This window comes from Cyprinus carpio, chromosome B13 (assembly GCF_018340385.1).
Source record: "Cyprinus carpio isolate SPL01 chromosome B13, ASM1834038v1, whole genome shotgun sequence".
In the NCBI taxonomy this organism is placed as follows: domain Eukaryota; kingdom Metazoa; phylum Chordata; class Actinopteri; order Cypriniformes; family Cyprinidae; genus Cyprinus; species Cyprinus carpio.
In genome coordinates this window covers 9,433,610-9,458,045 of record NC_056609.1, presented here as the reverse complement: position 1 = coordinate 9,458,045, position 24,436 = coordinate 9,433,610, and the positions used below count along the sequence as shown (strand labels likewise).

At 36.4% G+C, this 24,436-nt stretch overlaps 1 protein-coding gene across 1 annotated transcript in view; it reads left to right on the top strand.

Moving 5' to 3' along the window:
- thada (THADA armadillo repeat containing) overlaps nucleotides 1-24,436 on the top strand; it is a 101,002-nt gene that overhangs the window by 68,665 nt on the left and 7,901 nt on the right. The window contains 7 exon segments of the mRNA XM_042736377.1: nucleotides 2,948-3,060; nucleotides 6,861-6,943; nucleotides 13,394-13,791; nucleotides 16,295-16,419; nucleotides 19,405-19,477; nucleotides 20,838-20,994; nucleotides 21,141-21,263. Of these exon segments, the coding sequence (XP_042592311.1) occupies nucleotides 2,948-3,060; nucleotides 6,861-6,943; nucleotides 13,394-13,791; nucleotides 16,295-16,419; nucleotides 19,405-19,477; nucleotides 20,838-20,994; nucleotides 21,141-21,263 (1,072 nt within the window).

The window sequence follows — 24,436 nt, the reverse complement described above, 5'->3', positions numbered from 1 at the left end:
TATGCATTATACTGAGGCAAGATGAAAAGAAAAAATACCATCTAAACTTTTATAAAGACAGTAAGTTCCCCTCAGACATACATTCATATAAACTCCTACCCTTAAATGAGTCGTGATTTGTTTAGCATCTCAAACGATTTAAAACGTCACACATTAGAATCGTTTTTCAACCGGCTCGTGGTTAATCGTTACATCCCTATGGTTAGGACATGTTGTAAGTTGTTTTTTTCTATTTATTTATTTTTTTATGCCTTTCCTCTTTGTTGTGCATTGCTGGCAAAGGTCTGGTTTTAGTGACCACTTCAGTAGGCCTTGAAACACCCACTCATATAAGCTTTGTTTCTGCTTTAAGGAAAAGCCTGTAAAAAATGTCAAACTGATGAGACAAATAAGCTTAATTAGATTCAGATTGTGTCCAGACTTTCCAAATCTACTCATAAAAGCATCCGCCCACAGATTGGCTTTTAAAACATTTCCTCAGTCTTATTTAATGGCCGACCCAAGGTCTTAGTGTGTCAGAGGTCAGCATCTAGCACTGAATTCAGGCCGTGTGCTGGTGTTTGTTTGTGCGTGTTTCTTTTCTAAATGTGTGCACGGCTCTCTGTAAACTTAACTGAATTATGGACCACTACGGGGTGTTTATTTTTGCCTTTAGCCACTGCCATTGGTTTGTGGTCACAAGTTGTGTAGTTCGTCACTATAAATACACGCACTTTCCTCCGAGGGCACAGAAGAGGCCGGCCGTCATGGGCCTTTCCACCCGACGGCGCGAACAGGCCTGGGCTAGATGTGTGGGATACAGGGTGTGGGCCGCTAGTGTCGGGGTGTCCGCAGCTGGAAGACCAGGCTAAGTATTTCATGGTCAAACTTATTTTGCCCTGTGCCTCTCTGCCTGGGGCATAATGAGTGGCTTCCACATTGCGGCTATAACCAAGTAAAGAGACTATTTCAGCCTGTTGTACACTCTTTAACCTTGCATGCAAAGAGTTGTCTACTATCCATTTACTTCTTTTTATTTCTTTCTATAGACTGTTTAAAATAAGCTTAAGACACTGATTTCTCTGTCTGATCTCTAATTTCTCTCTCTTTTTGATTAAGAAAGATGAACTAATGAAGAATCTGATCTGTCTTTCTAATTTCTCTGACTGCTGTGTCTGATCTTTGTCTGACCCCTCTCTTTGACTTATCTGTCTGATCTGATTTCTGTCTTTAAAGGCACGATATGTAATTTTTTCGCCACTAGAGGATGTATTCAAAACAAACAAAGAAGTTTGATGATGCCGTGACTGAGTGTGGAATCATGGGAGATGTGGTCTTCATCCCCACAGTCGATGCAATCCAACGAGACTCGGGCAGAAATCATGTTCAAGGATGAGTTAATGATTTATTAAGGTTGTAGTATGAAGCAGAGTGAGGCGGAAAGCCGTAGAAGTAAATCGAGGTTGATGAACGAGTGTGACGCGCCTCGAAAACACCAGAGCTTTTATTATGCCACAGTCGACCGCTTTCGCTCCTTTCGGTCGTGCGTATGTGGGGTAAAGCAGCGCTGTTTTATCATACTTGATACATTTGAAAGTTCTGTTGTAATGCTACTCTGTGTGGTCTTCACCGGTCTATTAAAACGCACAACATATTAAAGCGTCTTTGGTGTTTCCATTTTTCTACAAAACAAAATGGAAATCGAGGGTTTGTGACATCATTTGGCAGGCAACACAATGACACTATGGACACGGTCCGTGTCACTAGTTAAAACTGCTTATTTCTCTGCATTTAAACATTCTTCAAAACATTTGGGATAATTCAAGTACACAAGTCAGCAAAATATATAACACTGTTCTAGTGTTTTTTGTTTTTTGATATTTTAATAAAAAATCTTACATGTTCTGCCTTTAATGTCTCTGTCTGATCCCTCTTCAATTTATATGTCCGATCTCTGATTTGTATATCTGATATCGCTCTTTGATATCAATCTGATGTCTCTGTTTGATCTCTCTTTGAGATATCTGTTTGATCTTTGAGATTTATCTCTTTGATTTCTCTCTTTGATCTGACTCTGTCTGATCTGTCTTGAATTCTCTCTTTGATCTTTGTCTGATGTCTGATCTCTCTCTGATTTATATAACTGATCTGATTTCTATCTTTAGTCTATATCTGATCCCTCTCTTATTTATTTGTCTGATATCTGAAATCTCTTTGATATCAATCTGACATCTCCATCTGATCTCTGTTTTTTATCTCTCTGATTTCTCTCTTTGATCTCTGATTTGACTGTTTGATCTATCGGTCTTTGATCTTTATCTGATGTCTGATCTATCTTTGATTTATCTATCGGATCTGATTGCTTTTTTTAATGTCTCTATCTAATCCCTCTCTTATTTATCTGTCCAATCTCTGATTTATGCATCTGATATCTCTCTATGATAGCTGATGTTTCTGTTTGATCTCTGTCTGATTTATCTATCAGATCTGATCTGTTATTTCCCTCTTTATGGTCTCTGTCTGATCTATCTGATTTATCTATTTGGTCTGATCTCTCCTTTATCTGTCTGATCCCTCTCTTGTTTATCTGACGTTTCTCTGATTTATGTATAATCTCTAAATGTTAATCTCTTTCTCTGTTTTCCCTGATATCTCTGATTTAAATCTGATGATCACTTAATCTTTGATCTTTGATTACAATTAAAAGAAAGTAAATAACAGAGTACTTGGCAAGAATAATAGCAAAATTGTGATGAGTACAAAGACTTTGTTTTCTGTCTCTGATGTCTCTGATTTGTCTAAAACCTTTCTGTCTAATCTTGGTTGTTTTAGTATTAGTAGTGTGATTGCCCTGTTCTCTGTATACTTTTTCTTTGTGATCTCTCTCTCTGTGATATTACTCTCTGATCTCTCTATTTCTTTCTCCCCAGCTTATTCTCATAGTAAAGTTGTGTCATCATCTTCACAGGTGCTGTCGCTGTTGCGTTCCTACCTGGCGGACACCCACAGACCTCAATCAGGAAATGAGCAGGACTGTGACCTCTCCAGTGGCCTTTTTCCACGGCTGTGGATCGCCACAAGGTAGGCCTATTGTAGGTCATTCTGATACACTAACCACTACTGTCATTATTTGCATATATATCAGCAAATATAGTGCGCATGCCAGCATCATTTTGGTAAGGCATTTGCAAATAATATTATTTTACAAATTAAGATGGCTGCTCTGTTCACACACCAGCTTACTGGTTTGTAAAGTGAGCTCTCTGTGTTCTGAGTTCCTGTTTCAAAAGCTGCTGTCTGCTCAGTGACCCAGCACACGGACAGCAGTGCTGCAGGACGAGTGACATGGCTACGTGCCCTTTGACCACTCTCACTCATCCATACTGATGCTTTATAACAAACGCCCTACTGAGAAAGAGAGACAGAGAGGGAGAGATTGGGAAAGTTAATGAAGACGGGACATGGCAGTGCATTCAGAATAGAATATTATGCATGCTGAGCAAGATCTAGTGTATTCTTCCTACTAGAAAAGTACAGGTGCTGGTCATATAATTAGAATATCATCAAAAAGTTGATTTATTTCACTAATTCCATTCAAAAAATGAAACTTGTATGTTATATTCATTCATTACACACAGACTGATATATTTAAAATGTTTATTTCTTTTAATTTTGATGATTATAACTGACAACTAAGGAAAATCCCCAAATTCAGTATCTCAGAAAATTAGAATATTGTGAAAAGGTTCAATATTGAAGACACCTGGTGCCACACTCTAATCAGCTAATAAACTCAAAACACCTGCAATGGCCTTTAAACGGTCTCTCAGTCTAGTTCTGTAGGCTACACAATCATGGGGAAGACTGTTGACGTGACAGTTGTCCAAAAGACGACCATTGACACCTTGCACAAGGAGGGCAAGACACAAAAGGTCATTGCAAAAGAGGCTGGCTGTTCACAGAGCTCTGTGTCCAAGCACATTAATAGAGAGGTGAAGGGAAGGAAAAGATGTGGTAGAAAAAAAGTGTACAAGCAATAGGGACAACCGCACCCCGGAGAGGATTGTGAAACATAACCCATTCAAAAATGTGGGGGAGATTCACAAAGAGTGGACTGCAGCTGGAGTCAGTGCTTCAAGAACCACTACACACAGACGTATGCAAGACATGGGTTTCAGCTGTCGCATTCCTTGTGTCAAGCCACTCTTGGACAACAGACAGTGTCAGAAGCATCTCGCCTGGGCTAAAAACAAAAAGGACTGGACTGCTGCTGAGTGGTCCAAAGTTATGTTCTCTGATGAAAGTAAATTTTGCATTTCCTTTGGAAATCAGGGTCCCAGAGTCTGGAGGAAGAGAGGAGAGGCACACAATCCACGTTGCTTGAGGTCCAGTGTAAAGTTTCCACAGTCAGTGATGGTTTGGGGTGCCATATGTCATCTGCTGGTGTTGGTCCACTGTGTTTTCTGAGGGTCGAAAGGTCAATGCAGCCGTATACCAGGAAGTTTTAGAGCACTTCATGCTTCCTGCTGCTGACCAACTTTATGGAGATGCAGATTTCATTTTCCACCAGGACTTGGCACCTGCACACAGTGCCAAAGCTACCATTATCTGGTTTAAGGACCATGGTATCTCTGTTCTTAATTGGCCAGCAAACTCGCCTGACCTCAATCCCATAGAAAATCTATGGGGTATTGTGAAGAGGAAGACGCGATATGCCAGACCCAAGAATGCAGAAGAGCTGAAGGCCACTATCAGAGCAACCTGGGCTCTCATAACACCTGAGCCACAGAATGATCGACTCCATGCCACGCCGCATTGCTGCAGCAATTCAGGCAAAAGGAGCCCCAACTAAGTATTGAGTGCCGTACATGCTCATACTTTTCATGTTCATACTTTTCAGTTGGCCAAGATTTCTAAAAATCCTTTCTTTGTATTGGTCTTAAGTAATATTCTAATTTTCTGAGATACTGAATTTGGGATTTTCCTTAGTTGTCAGTTATAATCATAAAAATTAAAAGATATAAACATTTGAAATATATCAGTCTGTGTGTAATGAATGAATATAATATACAAGTTTCACTTTTTAAATGGAATTAGGGAAATAAATCAACTTTTTGATGATATTCTAATTATATGACCAGCACCTGTATATGAAACCGCATGCAATGATAAATGTTTCAAACAATTGTATGCTACATTGTTTTAAGACGGTGCTTTATTGCATGTTTCATTCATTAAGTGATGTCCCAGTCAGGGTTATTATAGTTACCAAAAACTAAAACCATAAAAAAGTGCATACAATAAATGCTAACTGAAAAAGAAATAAATTAATAAAAATAAATAGATATAAATAAAAATAAAAATTAATAAAAAAAAGTAGCAAATAAAAATGAAAAAAAAAAAAAAAAAAAACAAACTTTTTTTAATATTATTATGATGAAGGAGGATGATGAATTATTTCTTATGTTTTTTTTTTTTTTTTTAAAATAAAAATTGTATCTCAATCATAATTTAATAACACTGGTCCTAAATAATTAATCATAGTTATTTATCATTTTAATCCAGTTTTGTGTGAAATTACTGACCTTTTAATATTCCAATCAATTGAGTCAAGGAGAAGAATGTAGTTTCTAATTCATTCCTATTACTGGAAAGTGAATGTCAAGTTGAGTGCTTTGTATTTAGGGATACTGTGCTCTTTTTGTATATTGCACAATTTTGCAAATGTAATGGGTAATTCAAGTATTTCATGCATAGAGAAAATGTTCACACTGTGCATAGTATTCATACTATATGTCATATGTCATACATCATTCTAAACATATACAATGAAAAGATGTAGGGAACGCATAGAAAGAAGGAAAAATTCTAGAGGAATAAAGATGAAATGAGCGTTCTTAAACATCTGACCAAATTTACCCATAATCCTTAGCTTTGTAATTTGTTGAACTCTGAGCAATAGTATGTGTTTAAAGAGCAACAGAGTGACACAAAAAGATGAAGCCAGACATTCAAATAGAGGGAGAGCGTTTGTGTTATTAATATATCAGTGATGAAATACTGACGTCAGCCCTGAACACTGGCACTCTTGTTCTAGCCCATGTCCACACACTCACCCCCGCACATACGTAATTGAATTACTCTTCCACATGCCCTCTCCTGTCTCTTTCCACACACATCCACTCTCTCCCACAAATGTTACCTCTGCAGTTGGTCTGAGATACAGGGCCCAGAATTCCCTTTGTGCCCATGGACAGCACATGTGATGCTTTATCCTCAGCATCCACAATCACTGTGGACTCTATTTTACTGCTCTCAACTGCAGGACAAAAATCAGTTACTCTGACTATAATACCGTAACCCAAAAAAGTGTTTTGACACAAATACCAAATAAATAAATGATTATTTACTGTAATTTTGCAGAAGTAAAAAAGCACAAAGCTCTTTGTAGTTATTGGATACGATGCATGCTACAAATGTTTGGTGAAGGGATTAAAAACGTGGATCTGGCAACCCGTCTTTGACTATAAGTGATTCATAGGAGCAAATAGAACCTGTGTTAAATGCACTATTTGTCTTGTTTTTAATTGAGATTGCATTCATTTTTTGTTGCATTAACTCTGACAGCCAATTATTGGCTGATACATTGGTGCATCTCTAATAATTTCTATTTTTTCCATTAAAATTTCAATTAAATATCCCCCCTCTGTTTTTTTTTTCACACTTTGCCACACTTAATTCAATAAAATGTGTAATTTCTGTACAACTCATGGAGTAAATGCAATGAAATATTATGACGTATATATTTATCATTAACATAATATCTCTGTCTCTCTCTCTAACTCTCTCACACACACACACACACAAACACAAACTGACAGGCTGAATCCATGTCTGGTAACACGTGGTGCGTTTCTAGACCTGCTGGGCTGTCTTTGTGGTTGTCATCCTGTTTCTGTATCAGGTAAGAGCTCAAAACAAACTGTAGTGAAATAAACACCTGTATTATGTGCTTGTTTCCAAATCTCTAACCTCCAGTCTAGTTTTTATTCCAAGGAAATATGGTGTCTGCTTTGAGTGTATGTTATTTTGAGTGTGCTGGAGGCCTGTGGTTCTTTGATATAAGAAAAACTGTCTCTGACAGATGGTACAATTGTGCCCGTGTGACCCAGTTAAAGAGGGCGGCCCCTGCATGTTTGCGGGCCCCATGTGTCGCACACATGTGGGCATGGTGGCGGTGTTTATCACTTTAAGACAAGCATATTCTTAAAGTCCCACCCGCCTGCCATCACTTACATAACAAACGGTGGGTGCACACACGGTGGGTGCTGTTCAGAGATTTATTTATACACTCTGCCCTGTACTCTCAGTCTTAACACCCTCTTAATCTCCGTCTACCTTTCCTTTCATTTCTCTTAACATAAATTTCACTCTCTCTATCTCAATATTTTACGCTCTGTCTGGCTTTTTGCAGTGTTTTCCTCCCTCAGTACAAGGAATCACCCTGAATTAAAATTGTCAGCAAACTTTGTTAAAGTCTGTCAAAGTCGTATGACTTACTTTGTGCCGGGTAACACAAAAATAGATGTTAGGCCAAATGTTCACACTTTGTCATACAGTAAAAGATGATAAAAAAGGGTTATCAAGTTAAAAATGACAAAGAATAAACTAAAATATTATATGTATACAAAATTATATTTCTATTCCTATATTTCAGGTTTTCTGAAGTCATATGACGTGCAAGAAACAGTGCAATTTGTTTTATTGACATCAGACCAAATGTAGGACTTGAAATACAGCACACAAGCATATGAAAATTTTATGGTGCTTTTTATTTTTATTTTTTTATTTTTTTTGGTCCTTTTGCAGCATGACTGACCCTGGTCGATGTTTGCTTTCATTGCATGGGAACATATTTCTATGAAACATCTCCTTTTGTGTTACATAGAAGAAAGTAAGTCATATGGATCTGGAGAAACATGAGGTTAAGTGAGTTATGGCTGAATATTTTGTTTATTTATTGACTGATTGATTGGAACTTTTCTTTTAAAAACAATCCTTTTCATGTCATAAAATCCAGGTCACATTTTACACCTGAAAGACAAATGAAAGGATATTATATTTTGCATAAAGAAAATAAAATAAAGTCTTTAGAATAAGACCAAGATTTTGTGTATTTTGACATTATTTTAATGTCAGGTAAGCAACGTAATTCAAAAAAGTATTTTAACTACTGTTAGGCAAATAAATGTTTAGATAAAAAAAAAAGAATAAATAAATTAATTACTTTAATAAACAAACTTAAAAAAAATATTACTGTTAGAGAATCACCATTGAAAATAATGGGAGGTACAAAAAAGTTTTGAGAAACATAAATAAAACTTGGTAAAAAAAAAAATAATAAAATAAAAATGTGACTAATGGAAATAATTTATAAAAAAAATCAAATAAAAAAATATTAAATGATGTTTAAATAAAGAAGAATGAAATAATACAAATCGTAATTTTCGTTAAATAAAATATTTTGGTGCATAACCCTAACCCAACTGTAAACAAAGTAAATGTTGTTAAATAATATCACTCAGTACTTATTTATCTAATTACACTAACTAGGATACCGTAAAATAAAGTGTAACCAATATTTCTGTTTTTCCCCTATTTTTAATTTAGGATATTTATTTCCTTTTCTCTCTGTTTATATCTTTCTCACTCAGCCAGTCACTCTCTCTTTCCTAAAGCACACTCTTCACAGGTAACCTCAGTGAAGAAATTAACATTTTAATCTGTCACTAACACTTGAAGCTGGTCAGAAGGACCTTAACAATCTGCTTTTTCATTCATCTTGGAACTATTAAGTAGGAGTTGAAATTTTCTGGGCAGTTCTTGCATGTATTCCCATTCTGATGTACTCCTCATTGGAACAGGACGAGTGTGTGTGTGTGTGTGTGGGTGGGTGGGTATAAGGCCGAGCGCTCTAAGTAGTTTGGCTCTGAGACTCTGAGCAGAGTTTGTGATGGTGTTTTTACTGGCGATGCTTTAGCTGGGCATGAGATGTACGGGTTTACGAGCCTGTGTGGATCAAACACTGTACTGCCTGAGAAATGCTCCCTTAACATACACCACCACACAAATTGGCCATTCAGACCATCATTTTGGCACAAGTGGTACTGTATTCCCCATATTTCTCTCTCTCAGGTGAATAAATTGCGGATACCACGCACACACTCTTAGCAGTAGGTGGTTGGCAGCGTAGGGGTCACATCTGCTCTGCACGTTCCTCCCTCGTCTGGGTTTTGTTTTTCACAGTTTGGGTAATGATGGCAGGGCATGATGTAAAATCCATGTGTGCGCGCACGTTGTCGCATGTGTGTACCGGTGAGTGTTTACTACTGTAGTGAGTACAGACGGCCCACTGTTTCCCTGCACCATAAACTCTAGCTGAACACTTAGAAACAAAAAGATCAGAACTGCTAGCGTGTCGTAAAGCTGCTTGGGCCGTAATACTGTATTTCACGGAATTATTGAGTGTTCCATCTTATATAAAGTGAGAAAGTGTTATGAATAACTAAAGGGAGTCAAAATCATCTCATCGTTTACTAGGGCTGTGTTGCAAATATCAGTTAGTTGATTTTAATTTAGATAAACTGATATGGGTTCTTAGATGTCAAAATCAGTCTTTTTGCCTATTCTATGTGAAAAGCATTTTTGAAGAAACTTTCAAATTCTGGCAAAAATACTAATTCAAATGTAAAAATTAAGACAAAATTCAAACAATATGTGTGGTTTTGATGCTTTTTAATGTTGTGTTAAAGATATCGTAGCTGCCTCAGTTTAATTAGCAGCGATCATCTCTTCTTTTTTTAACTACTATTTCTTTAATAAAATATACAAGAATGAACATCAGAAGGTGTGTTGAAAGACATATACAATGTCACGTATCATAACATTTACCCTTTCGGGAAGTCATTCAGTGTTTATAGCTTGTCAACTAGAATAAAATAACTTTGGAGAGTAGAATTTTGCTAAATATATTGCGTATACACTACATTTTTTTACATAACCTGTTCATAATGCTGTCATTATTTAATGTATGTTTGAATAAATCTGTCATAAAGTCAAGTCACCGTTTGAATGTTGTGTAATTTAAATGTTTGTATACAACTCAATTTTTGGCTGTTGATTATTATATCAAAAATAAACATCAATTTCATTTAATAGTTTAATTTGTATGTGTTAGTGTTGTGCTAACTGACAGGAAACCTGTAGAGTTCAGAGCTTTACTTGAGACTTTTTTGCATTTACTGTGCCTGATATACATCCAACTGAACTGATATTGAATTAAAATTGGAAACAAATGAAGAGCTTGTGAATTGTGTTATCTGTGTCATACCCAGCCCTATGGCTGACTTACCCTCATGTTGTTCTAAACCTGCATGACTTTCAAAAGATTTTTTGAACATGTTGAACAAAGTTTGTTGAAATGTTCACGTTTCACATGCTGTGAATCTCAATGAAGACAAAAAAATAAAACAAATACTGTGAAAGTGGTCCATGTGACCATAAGTCTTCTGAAGCCATACAATACGCACTATATCAATGTGTATTATATGTACTCTGAAAAGTGTTATGCAAATTAATTTGAGTTTGTATGATAAGCCGAAATTTACATGAATATTTTTCAAAACATCTGTTTTTGTGCAAAAGGGAAAATGTTCAGAACAGCGTGAGGGTGACTAAATGATCACAGTTTTCAATTTGTGGGTTAAATATCCCTCTCAAATTTCTCTCTTTTTGCTGTTTTCATTTCTCCTTTTTATTTTTTTGCTGAGAGGCTCAAAAGAAAACTGCCTCTCCAGGTTGTGAGTGTTTTGCCAGTGTTTGATTTCACTGCCCTGAGCTTTATTTTCTATTGCCAGTGACTGTAATATTGCTATTTTTATGAGAGAGCAAAATTTGGTCATTGAGACTTGGTGGTCGTGGCATTGATGAAACCACAGCTTTCTCTGAGTCAAGCTGGGACGACGGCTGTGTTTGTGTGTAACGCTCCGAACGGTTTAGGTTTTCATAAAGATTCCAGCACATCCCCAGAACTACTGTCTCCAAACTCACACACACACATTGTCTGCCACGGTCTGTCCTGCTGAGAAATGCCTTTTATTTCCGAGATTAATCTTTACCGTGCTGCTCCGTCCCTCCAGGGGGCCAGTGATATTAATAAATGCCGTAGCGAATAGTTCTTTCTCTTCACCGCACTCACTGTTTACTCTCATTTCCTCTTTCTTCCCCTCTTTTGTGTTCTTGCATCTGTGTATGTTGGAGGAAAACAGAGATAGAGAGAGTTTAAAATAGGAATTAATCAGAATTGTTAACCGAAGTCGGTCTCATGACTGACTAGTTCTCGTCTCCCTCCCTCTGTTAATGATGTTTTTCTCCCAGTGTGTTGCTTTGTGGTAATGAGTACTTGGCTTGGGTTTAAAGACTTGAGAACGGTTACCATCACTCCTCTTATGACCCATTACAGTTTCATTTTGACTTCATTTCACTTTCTCTCGCTCTGAGTAACCGTGGCATTCTTGGTTTTTTCATTGGAACCTGTAGGAGAGCCGTTCTGTGAAACTCTGCCTTCTGTATTGAGGAAAAGTGTCTGTTAAAGTACTTTTTTTTTTCCTGCATGGTTTTAAACATCTAGCAGACATCTGTAATACTATTTAATCTATTGTGAATGGGGGGAAAGTATTTATTTATTTATGGAAATACTATTTTGAATAGATATTAATTGTTTTCAATTAATATATTTAAGTTTTCAAAACATTCAAAAGGTGTTAGTAATTTTTTATTTTATTTTCTAGAATGGAGTAAATTGACAAAAGTGAATGTAAAGATATGCATAATGCTACAGAATGTTTATATTTGAAAATAATTTGTTCTAATAGAATAAAAAAAAAAAAAAAGTAGTGCTGTCAAACAATTAATCGCGATTAATCGCATCCAAAATAAGTTTGTTTACGTAATATATATATATATATATATATATATATATATATATATATATATATATATATATAATAAATATACACAGTGCACACATTATGTAAACAAACAAACTTTTATTTTGGATGCGATTAATCATGATTAATCATTTGACAGCACTAAAAAAGGTATCACTTTCTACGAAATATGAAGCAGCACAACTGTTTTAAAAAATTGATAACATTAAATGCTTCTTGAGCAGCAAATCAGCATGTTACATTGAATTTTGAAGGATCGTGTGACACTTAGGACTGGAGCAATGATGCTGAAAATTCAGCTTTGCATCACAAGAATAAATTATATTTAAAATATATTACATACAATTACAAAACACATGCATGCTTACATACAAATGCAAAACAGTTATTTTAAATTGTAATTATTTTTGCAAATTTACATTTGTTGATCAAAAATAATAGCAGCCTTGGTGAGCGTTAGACAAATAAATGTGTATATGTAAGAATTTTAATGGAATGTTTAAGCAACTCAGCAGAAGTTTGTGCCTGTGTCTGAGCGAAAGAAGGAAAACATGAACAAAAGCATGTGAATGTGTTCTGTATTTATGATAAATGACTCTTTAAATAACTTGTTGTCTGTTTCTTGGGTTGACGTTGCGTTGGCGATGTCTGTGTCAGGGTTCTGGTGAAGAGGTATTTTCCACATTAGATTAGATATTCCAGTTCTCATCACTACAAACGTTTGTCAACATTTCCACCCTGGTTTTAAACATGCCTTCCCATCACCCCCATCTTATAATAACGGTCAGGGTCTGTGTGAACATGTCAACAATTAATGCCATTGAAACAGGTGTTGAGCAATGTCCATGCCCTAAGGAGACATGCAAGTACACACACATACAGAATCCCGTCTCACACTTGCACACGCTAGCTGCTTTAGGTCAAAGTGAGCGTGCTCAGAGATACATACGAGAGCTCTTTTGATGCTCGGGTGTCAGGGTAACCAGGCCCATCTCTTGGGGAATGTGGCATGGCTCCGCCCTCTGGTTCACTCCTTGTTGAATCATGTGCAGGGCTGGACTGAGTTGCACTGTGGCACTGTGAATGGGTCCTTGGTTGGAGAAGTGGGCTTTATTATAGCTTTCAGAAGAATATTGTCTTCATAATAATTCAATAAGGGAAAAAGGAAGCTCTGAAGCTCTTGTAATTCCCAGGATGCTTTTCAGCAGAGATGTCATAGTGAAGCTGAATCAATATTTAGCCGTGAAAGTTCAAAGCGTGATCATCTTTCACTAATATACACCAATAAAAGTAATTCTCTTGTTGCTTTGTACACTTTGCTATGTCAGTTAATATCAATTATGCTTTCATTTTGGATTTTTTTTTTGTCACTTGTAATGGAGTGCATTTGTTGTTTTCGGCTCTAGAGTCACAGCTGAAGAAACTGCGCGAGGAAACTCTGCAGATCCTTATGGCCTCTGAACTTGTGGCCCCTCAGGGGCCCGATGACACGAACCTCTCAGTCCCTGGAGCCACACAGTATCTGCAGAGTCTGGCTCACATAGCCGTGAGCGTCTGTGTGGAATCACCTCACCTGTGGGACTGTCCAGAGTCTGAAGGGTTTCAGAGAGACCTTCTGGAGCGACTGCTGCGGTGCCCGCACTATGAGGTTCGGCTGTTTGCTCTGGATCAGCTCCTCAGGAGACTTCAGAAGACAGAGGAAGAGTCTCAGTGTCGTGGTCAGGGACCCATGCCCTTTGACCTCAGTGTGTCTAGCCTGACCTCCCTGGCCCTTCATGAGACTTACCCTGGGTGTCAAGCCAAGGTGAGGAAATCACGCTTTTGCATCAGAATACTGTACACAGCTTTATAAAACACTGCAAAAAATACAAATAAATAAATAAATACAACGCAACAAAACTTGCAAAAGCTGCAACTTTACAAAACTTTAAACACTTTAAAAAACAAAACCACAATAACAACTTCACAAAATGACTTGCATTACTTCACCTTTAAACACTCATCTAAGCCTTACAAAACACAATACAAAAGCTTCAAAAATATCACTCTGGAAAAACACCACCACAAACTGTTTAACAAAATTTTAAACACTCAAAAACAGAGGCACACTACAAAAAGTTAAACAACTTGATGTTACAAACAATCTACTGAACTTTAAAGAACACTTTACAAATAACTGTGAAAACTTGACACAACTTCACAAAATGCAGTGCAAAAGTTTACAAAATGTTAAACGTGACAAAAATTCTCCACAAAAGCCTTACAACACTACAAAAGTATTTACAAAAAACAACACACACAAAAAACTGTTTTTTAAAATTGACTTAAAACTTTAAACACTCTAGAAAACAAAACTTCATAAAATGATTTGCATCACAACTTCAGACACTCAACTAAGCTTTACAAAAAAATACAAAAGCTTCAGAGAACTTAACACAACCTCACAAATGCAGTGCAGAACTTTACAAAATGTCAAACATTAAAACCTTGAACACTATCCAAAAACATGACAAAAAATTAACTATTTAACAAAACTTGAAACAAAATTGCAACTTTACAAAACTTTAAAAACTCTACAAAACAACACATCACAAAAAAGATTTAAAAGATATAATTTCAAGCTTAACAAAACACGATACAAAAACTGTGACTTGAAAACTTCACAAAATGCAGTGCTAAACTTAACTGACAAACACTCTACAATCCCCCCACCCCCCAACCTTACAACAACCACTACAGAACAAAATACAGTAGGGAAAAAAAACTTTACATAAAAATAAACAAAAAATTACAAACCCAGAAATGTAAAGCAATTAAATTAGGACTTTGGACTATATGCGTACTAGGAGTAAAGATATTTTTGATTCTGATTATTGTTATGATTTTAAATTAGGACTTGAGATTTACCGTAACCCTGATCACAGATCCGGTCCTGAGATTAGTGAATTCAGCTAAATAACACATGGCTTCATGTGGGGATTCTCTCTGATTAGCTGAATAAACATCTACACTGTAAAAACCTGCTGGACAAGAGCTACTCACAGCTGTGTCTCTGAATGAAACCGGCTGAATGTCATTTAATTTCCATTCACAGACTCAATACACACAAACGCAGTTTCAGCTCAGAGCTTTAGCTCTGCAAAGTGAAATGGCAGGCGATTTCCTGTTTAGAAAAAGGGGTCGCGTTTCAATTCCTCATAAACACTCAACCAACCATCAATTATCCTGCTGTTTTGCCATTTCTGTCATTAAGCTATGTTCAAGCTGACGGGAATCGGCTTTTCTGGAAGGACGTGTGTGTTTGTGTCTGGAGATGCGTGTTTTTGTATGTGTCTGTTGCAGTGTTTTTGGCTGACTGGGAGTGTGTGTGTTCTTAAAAGCTGTTTTATTGGCCAACTGTTAATGTTTAAAGTGCTGCTGTTAGGCTCTAGACTCTGGATATGGCCTGGTTTCCAGGGGGTAAGTCTACTGTTCCACCAAAGCATTCTGGGAAGTGATGAGGAAAGTTAAGTTAATTTGCTCTGTGGGCTCAAATGGCAGCGCTAATAAGAAAATATACATCAAACTGCAATTGCACTAAAGCCTAGTGCCTAAATCCATTCTGAACATATTCATTTTAGTCTTAAAACTAAATCCACATTGGTTTTGTCATGCGCTTAAATATAATATAATGCACTGTAGTATAAAAGACTGAAATTGCCATTTAGAAAGATGGCTTAAATGCCTTTATTTAAGGCTCTTGTGCACTCCAAGAAATAATAATCAACCAAACAAGCCTAAATAATGTCAACAAACCACTGTAAGGTACCTGGCCTGTCACGGGAAAGGAAAGGAGAGACGGTGGGGGTCTGAGGAGAAGAAAAACAAGTCTTCCGTTAACTCCCTCGCTCTGCTGAGGGGAAAGCCAAGGGCCTGAGCTGAACCATATGTGTTTTATGTGCAGGGGGATGGAGGGAATGTTACTGACAGACAGGAGGGTGGAATACGGGAATGTTCATATGGATGAAAGGAATATGGGTTGAGAGGTGTGGCTGGCTAATGAAAGCATTGAAAATATTCACAAAACATCCTGGACAGACTTCAGCACATTTTCTGTCTCATGCTCCTTGTGTATGATTAGTCAGGGTAGATGCCATATTTATTTAGATGTGAATGAAAACAAGGATGTGTAGGATAGATCTAAAGTCTGTTATACTGTTGGAAAGCCTGTGATCGCTCACACGATGCAACACTGAAAATATGACTTATTTTATATAAATACGACATCTAGCCTGAATAAAGTCTCCATTTCTTTTGGTGTTTCACAGGTCTTGCAGGTTCTCGCTGTCCTCCCTCTTTCTTGGCTGCTGCCCTGGAGAGATGGGATGACGTCTTTGAGCTGTCTGGAGGTTCTAGAGCATCTCCTCACACTGCTGGAAACCTCTACTCACAGGTGAGCCATACTGATGAAACTATAGCATCCGTTTTGTTTGTTTTTTTCCATGGACTGTTGAAATATTCCAGAAAATGAGTTTTTGACCAACATTCATCATGATAATCTTCACAAATGAACACTACGTATGAATTTTTAAGCATCAATACAATCGGCAAAAGTAAAAAGCTATACACTATAAACAAACCAGGAAAAAGACTCACTGAGATTAAAAATCTCTTTTACAGGAGTGTCCTGGCCGAGTTTGTGTATACAAATAAACAACAAAATTACAACATAGAATACTAAAGCCATCATACAAACAAATAACCAATTAAAAACAATTACACACCATTAATTCACTGTCTAGATGACTTAATGATTTTTTTTTAATAATTATGAGACAAAAAGTTTGAGTTAAAACAGAATAGTTCCCAAAACGCAATTTATAAACATGATGCTGTGAAGGAGAAAAAAGTTTTATATTTATGAGACAAAAAGTTTGAGTTAAAACAGAATAGTTCCCAAAACGCAATTTATAAACATCATGCTGTGAAGGAGAAAAAAGTCCCAAGACACGTTGTATTTTGTGTTGTCAGAATAAAGCGTGAACAAATCTTGAGCTTGTGTAGACCACTAACCTTATTTCAGGCATTTAACCAAAAACCCATAAAAAAAAAACAACAACAAAAAAAAAAAACCTTGACTTTGAGACGTCAAAACCAGAAGTGGATGAACAATCATAAGTTACGATATTTAGACATTAGACATGTCTACCAGATTTTTATATATATATATATCATTTGCTGTTATTAAATTATGTATGTAACATTTTCATTTTTATTAAATTTTTTATGTAATTATTTCATTTGCTGTTATCAGACTATGGACTGTATATTTTAAATGGTGCAGATATGGAAAGCACAGCTGACACAGAAGTCACTTTCAAACCAAGCAGCTTTCTGTTTGACAAAGTGGTGAATCCTTGTGGCCAGCTTGAACCTGTTACAAAATCCGCATGGATAAATCTTTCAAAATTCCCAGTAGAAAGTGATTTCCCATTGAAAAACTGGATTTCTCCTTTAAAAATTCACCAGACATGATGAACATTAATTTTCCATTCGCATCCAGTTGTGCACACACCAGATTTAAAGGCTTTCTATTGCATACTAGATCGCACCAGCACCCTAAAAACATAGCATGCTCTCAGCAGCTGTGGACTCCAACAAACCTCCTCATTGTTGAGGCAGTGGTTTGAGGTGGTGGAGATCCCTCTGGGGAGGCGAGAGGTACTCTGTTGAGCGGCTAGCTCTGTTAGCGGGAAGCGTAATGGCTTCAGATGTGGGCTCCGACTACAAAAGAAACCACACATACCTGTGGTCGCCAGCCGGCCCGTGTACATCAATCACCCTTTCATACCTACGGCAGAGTGGGAAGGAGATAGATTTACACATTAAAGGGTCACAGCTACCTGTGCTTTCAATTGAGAGAGTGTTCGGATACCTTTACATAGGGTTATTCCCTATAATTTGTGGGTATGTACATGCTAGGAGGTTGTGTGCATGTCTAAATGTGTGTTTATGTGGCAGCAGGTGCAGTTGGATTGTTGTTTTTGGCTCCTAGATGCCTGTAGGGGCCTCAGAATACCAGACACCTTCACATCCCAGTGCGCAGTGAACACAGGACGTCGGTATTACATTACAAAGACTCCCGCTCCCTGCAACGCTCGCACGCTTTCAATCTCTCCCCTTAAGTTCAGTGTTGTGAAACGCTTCGCGGCGTATTGCTATTTGTACAGTGTGACATGATACATGTCTTTTGTAGCAGTCTCCCTGTGATTAAGCAACACCGTAGTACTTACGGTTAGCTGTGTGTGTCTGCGATTGTGTAATGCACTTGGACGCTTGCAGTGTTGTGTAATGGCACTTTTGCTGAGTGTATTTTGGTAGCCGTGTTCTGTTGGACAACACATGTTGGTTTACACCTGTTCTGAGATCGAGTTAGTAAAACAGCCCCTCTGGACTCGGCCTGGGGCGCGTGTTCAAGTGTGTGTCAGTGTGTCGTCAGTTTATGATCTGATAGCATTTATGATCAGGGTCCAGACGGTCGTGGCAAAATCTGGAAATTCTAAAATGGTTATTTACAGAACTGGAAAGTTCAAGAGTGAGAGAGTTAATAACAATGATGATGATGATGATAATAATACAAATAATAAAATCCTGGAAATTTCTGTAATAAATATGATTTTTATGAATAATTAATTGACTTCATATTTTGAATTTTTGTGTACTAAAAATGCTTATAAATTTCATTTCATTACAAATAAAGGGCAAGTGGTACACTGAATTAAAAAACAATTCTGAAGAAAATACTTTTTTTTTCTTGTAAAACCCTCCAATTATCTTTGTAATAGTTGTAATAATTTTTTACAGTGCAGAACCTTACAATGCTAGATTAGACTTTATTTACTAATTTATTTATTAATTCATTAATTTTCTTATTCTATTATTTTTTTATTCATTATGTATTCTAGGTGAGTTTTGTATCATGTATGTCATAAATATAATATAATATAATGTAATATAATGTAATATAATATAATATATAATATACTATAGTGTGTGTGTGTGTGTGTGTGTGTGTGTGTGTGTGTGTGTGTGTGTGTGTGTGAGTGTGTGTGTTTATTTATTTATTTATTTATTCATTCATTCTATGGGAGTTATTCCTTTTTAAAATGTTTTAGTGAATCATATGAATTCATTTATCAGCATTCACAAATGTTCATGGAAGTCCCTGTGTTGCATGTATGGAAATGCATGAAAGAAAATGTGTTGTTAGCCGGTCAGTGAATTTACATGGCAACCCTGTAGAGAAAAAAAAAGAAAAAAAAAAAACAATGTAAAAAAAACATGCCTCGAGCCATCAAAATGACCTATGACAATATTTGATGTATTTTTGTTGTATGTAATAAAGTGAAGTATGCAGATGCTCTTGTGTGTGTTTCAGTGTGGAGCTCTACTGTGCCGCTCTCTCCCTGACATCTCAGCTGGTGCTGCACCTGGCCGAGTCAACGCCGCAGGTAAGGAAGAAGAAAAGAAACAAGAGACAGAGGAAGAGAAAGAGTGAAGCATTGTGTTGGAAGTTTCCAGACAGACTTAAGCAAGTTAAACTGGACACTCTATCACTCTCTATCTAGACTGGAGCAGATTACAGATACTTAACCTTAAAACGGCTTAACATTCCGCCTCATCTCACTACAAATATGAAAATCCCTGGGAAAAAAGAAAGAGCATATGTGCTTTAGCTTAACCACAGGCTCTGGAAAGATTAACCTGTTTGATTTCACATGAGTTTTTAAGAGTTGTTAACATTGTTTGCAGTTTACTGAAATGTTTGTGAATGGTTGTTAGACGATTAGCCGCTAGGTGTGATGAAGTGGAGGGGGATTGAGCTTTATGGCTTCCGATATTTATTTCACGTTGACAATGTGATTTCAATGAATACAGTTCTAAAGTTTATATATAAGAAACCAATACTTTTTCATCAAAGATTTAATTTCAGGTGTCAATATGGATTCTTACATTGTTACACAAATATTTTTATTTTATTTTAATATTAAATAAACACTGAAAAGAAAAGAAAAAAATAGCATTTTCTACAAAAATACTAACCAGCACAACTCTTTTCAACACTGATGATAAGAAATGTTTCTTGAGCATGAAATCAGCATATTAGAATGATTTTGATGTGACACTGAAGACTGGAGCATCACAGTAGAAAATTACATTTTATTAAAAAAATAGAAATGGCTATTTTAAATTGCAATAATATTTCACGATATTAATGCATGTTTTAGTGTATTTTTGCTTTTGAAGAGTAGTGTGTTGTCAAAGCATGATCACAATCACATATCACAATAATATATTTTTTGTTTTTTTATGAAGTTATTTTTTTGCTGGAATTTCAATAAAATATGGTTTGTTTTAAATGTGGTAACATTTGTATAATACTGTGAGCTATCTGATTTAATTAAAACAGAAAGTGTCTATCATTTCAATTTTCTACTATTAATTTGGAACTTGATGGATGCAAACCAGTACTTTGCATTACTTGATCAACAAATTAATTGATTCATAAGCAAGTTTGGCATCAATGTAAAAAAACAGTAAAACTAATATTTAAAAATGGATTGCGCCAGTTATGATTAGATTAATCACTTTCTGTTGTGCAGTAACAATAATAACATACATTGAAATATCTAATAATAGTCATGTATGATATAATATATAATACGATACAAACATACAGCACTGTGTTGTATATATCAACTTTCCAAGGCAATAGTATCTTATGCATCACTGTATCATGGTATATCACCACAGTACTTCTTTTCCCTGAGAGACTGATGTTCTTTCAGTAATGTGTTTGTCTTACAGCAGGATCTCAGTGAGGCTGCAGTGGTCTGTCTGAGCAGATGGGGGGCGCTGGTCACACAGGGCTGCGCTGAGGATCAACCTGCAGAAGTCAAACTCATGTCAGCAGAGGTGCTGGTGAAGGCCGTCCCCACCTTACTGACGGCTCCAGCCCTGCCTCTGGGTGAGTGGACGTCTGTGGACAAGAACACGTGTGCAGGAATCTGAACTAAAGCTTACACTGTGTGTGTGTGTGTGTGTGTGTGTGTGTGTGTGTGTGTGTGTGTGTGTGTGTGTGTGTGTGTGTGTGTGTGTGTGTGTGTTTTCCAGGTATCACACACACTGTGGCACTATGGAAGAGCCTGTTTACATTATTACAGGATGAAGATCAGGACGTCAGAGACGGAGCAGCTGACTTCACCTGCTACATACCAGCCCATTTACACAACACAGGTACACACACACACACTAAAAGAACATTCTGGGTTCAGTGCAATTGAAGCTCTGTGCCGCAACATTGAATATCACAGAGTAGGGATTCACAATTTTTTTTTTTTTTTTACCTAAAATATTCACACGAAGTAAATAAAAGTATATTTTAAGTTAAGTTAAGTAATTTCATTAATTTCACAAAACAATTGGTTGTTTACAGTTGTCTGATGTTGGTTAATGGTCACATGACATGCGGGTAAACAAATAAAATATAAGTTTTATTATATAAACTCTTTCTAGTATTTTAAGTATTTATTTTTGGTGGTTTTTGTTTCAGATTTATTTGATTTATTTATTTGCAAACAAACAAACATATTATGTGTGTTAGGCTGAAACTAGGCTTAAATCACTTGCAAACTTGGTGTGTGCAAAGTCATATTCAATATGTCATTGTCTTGATTTGTATCTGATTTAATATATTATTGGCTCATCATTATTAGCTTTTCATCAACTATGTCATTGTATTGGTTTGTGTATGATTTAATTTGTTATTAGGTAATAAACATTCAGATATACACAGTTTATGAAATATAGCCTCAAAATAAAACATAACACTAGCATGGTAAAGTCACTTGCTACCCTTGTCTGTGCAAAGAAATAATGTAATAATTCAGTAAATAGTAAATATTTAATTTAATAAATAATCAATATTTCAGTTTCATGACCATGTAAAACCAAAAATACTACAAAGGGACAGTTTATACAAGCGCAAGCTCACTCATTTTCAGGACTGACGTCTGTAACACATACTAAAACTTCCTCAAAGTAGTTTCACCACTTAAAGAATGATTTAGTTTAACAGCTCAAACAAAACAGATTTTGCAACTTCGAATCAATATGAGTGCTTCAAAGAAAATGCAGGCTGCATATTTTTAAACACTTCCATCGTGAATGCATTACTGTGCTGATTTTTAAAAGGAGACAGTTGTAGGTGTAATTTCTGAGCTTGAATTGAACCCAGATCTTTGATTGAAATCAATGGAGACATGGCCTACACAGGACAGATACTCCGAACAACACTCACTCAGGGGATCAGATGAAGGAGGTGTTTCTGAGAGATGGGGGGAGGTCAGGTCAGTGTCGTTTACGAGCTCGTCTGACTGAGCGACAGAGGAGAGGCGGTGAACGGCAGCCCTGCGCCTTTGAAATGAAGGTGTGTGGGTCAGTGATGCAGAGAGGAGCAGCACCTCTGTCCCATAAATCAGTCACATCAAAACCACATCATTACCACATTCTCTGACACGCTGATATCCTGCTTCACAGGGGCAAGAAAAACAAGAGCAGGGTGGGGGAAGAGTCTGAGAAAACCTTCCAATTCTTCGTGCCTTCTCTGGTCGCCAACCCACAATAAGTTACTGGTTTTGGGTAGCTGACATGAAGTTTCAAGCAGTGACAGCTGCTGCAGTTGATCTAAATGAGATGTAAAATTGTTATGCATGCAGTTTTTATGATCTCATATACATGGCTGGCTGGAATCCTTGACTGATCCTTGAAAATTAATTTGTCACTCCGCACAAGTGGACACTTGTGTAGAACTTTATATTTTATCATTTTGTATATAATTTTATATATTATATTTAGGCCTGTTGATTTAACGTGTTAAATTGTTGCAATTAATTTTGGATTTTTTTTTTTTACATTTATTAATGCATTATATTATATTATAATTTATTACATTATAAAACACTACTGTTCAAAGGTTTGGGGTCAGTAAGGTTTTTTAATTACATTTTTTAGGGCACTTTAAATTTATCAAAAGTGACAGTATAAACTTTTGCATTGTTGCAGAAGTTTAATAAATAAAAAAAAAAAAAAAGAGGATGGAAAAAATGCATCACAGTTTCCACAAAAATATTAAGCAGAACAACTCTTCAATATTGATAATAATAGGAAATGTTTGCAAATGTATGCAAATCAGCAAATTAGAAGGATTTCTGTCATGTAATGCTGAAAATTCAGCTTTGCATCACAGGAATATATTTAATGTTTTATGTTATTTTGTTTTTGTAATTTATATTTGAATCACAGGAATATATTACATTTTACAGCCCCAAACTGTTGAACTGTAATGTGTATGTACTGTACATTTATCCTAAAATGTTGATGTTGGAAAAAAATAGTTTACTGGTATGTTATTTTTCAACAGACTTCTAGTTTTAAAAAAGAAACTTGACTCTGAGAAAGATGAAGCAGTTCAGATATATATGAAGTAAGTCTAACATGATCTCCCATGCACTGTAATCACATTTCTGGCTTTGTACTTGGCCCTCTTTCTTTTCGCCGTCACAGTGAAGTCTTTGTGCAGTACACAAAACCGAATTTAGTTAGACACTTTTATTCCTCCGCTATCTCAATACAAATTAGGTTGGAAATCAGAACCCCTGGCGTCACTTGACAAGGCTTTTAAGAGGGTGAGAGGTACATCTGATAACAGAATTAAGATGGAATAGGACCATATTCTCACGGGGGGAACTCGGGAGTGTTCAAGCATTTCAGATGTAATTACTGTCCCGAAATGCTCAGTGCTTTTCACTTGTGTTGTTTTTTTTTTTTCTCGGGGCTGGTTTGCCTCGGTTACAGAGACATAGCTTTGAACAAGTGTAAATATTTGGTGAGGAGTAGTTGCTAAGGTGTTATTTACTGGCCCAAGTCAAAAAAAAAAAAAAACAACAACCCTAATATGCAAGTCAACAGGATTACTAAGGGACTTTTTTTTGCCCGTTTTTCCTCTGCCAGGCAAAAATTACATTCTGATCCCTTAGAAATAACTTCTAGTCAACAAAACGCGTGATTTGAGGCATTACTCATGTCAGAAGTTCAAACGGTGTGGGACGCATAGTTTATTGCTTAGGGTTAAAGGTTTGTTCTGATCCCTAAACCAAGAACCATTAATTATGTTTCCTCAGTGTATTATTGTTGTCGTCATAATGTGAATCACCATAATAATGCTCCTTCTTGTTCCACTACCGAATCATGTTTTTACTTGCCATATTTAAATATAAAGCATTATTACTGTTATTACATGTAAATTGCGAAGCTTTTTCCCCCATGTTATATCCAAGTACAACATCAATTCAACCCTTTTGAAAAACCTTAAACATTTGTTGCTTGCATTACTCCGGTTGGTATTGTTC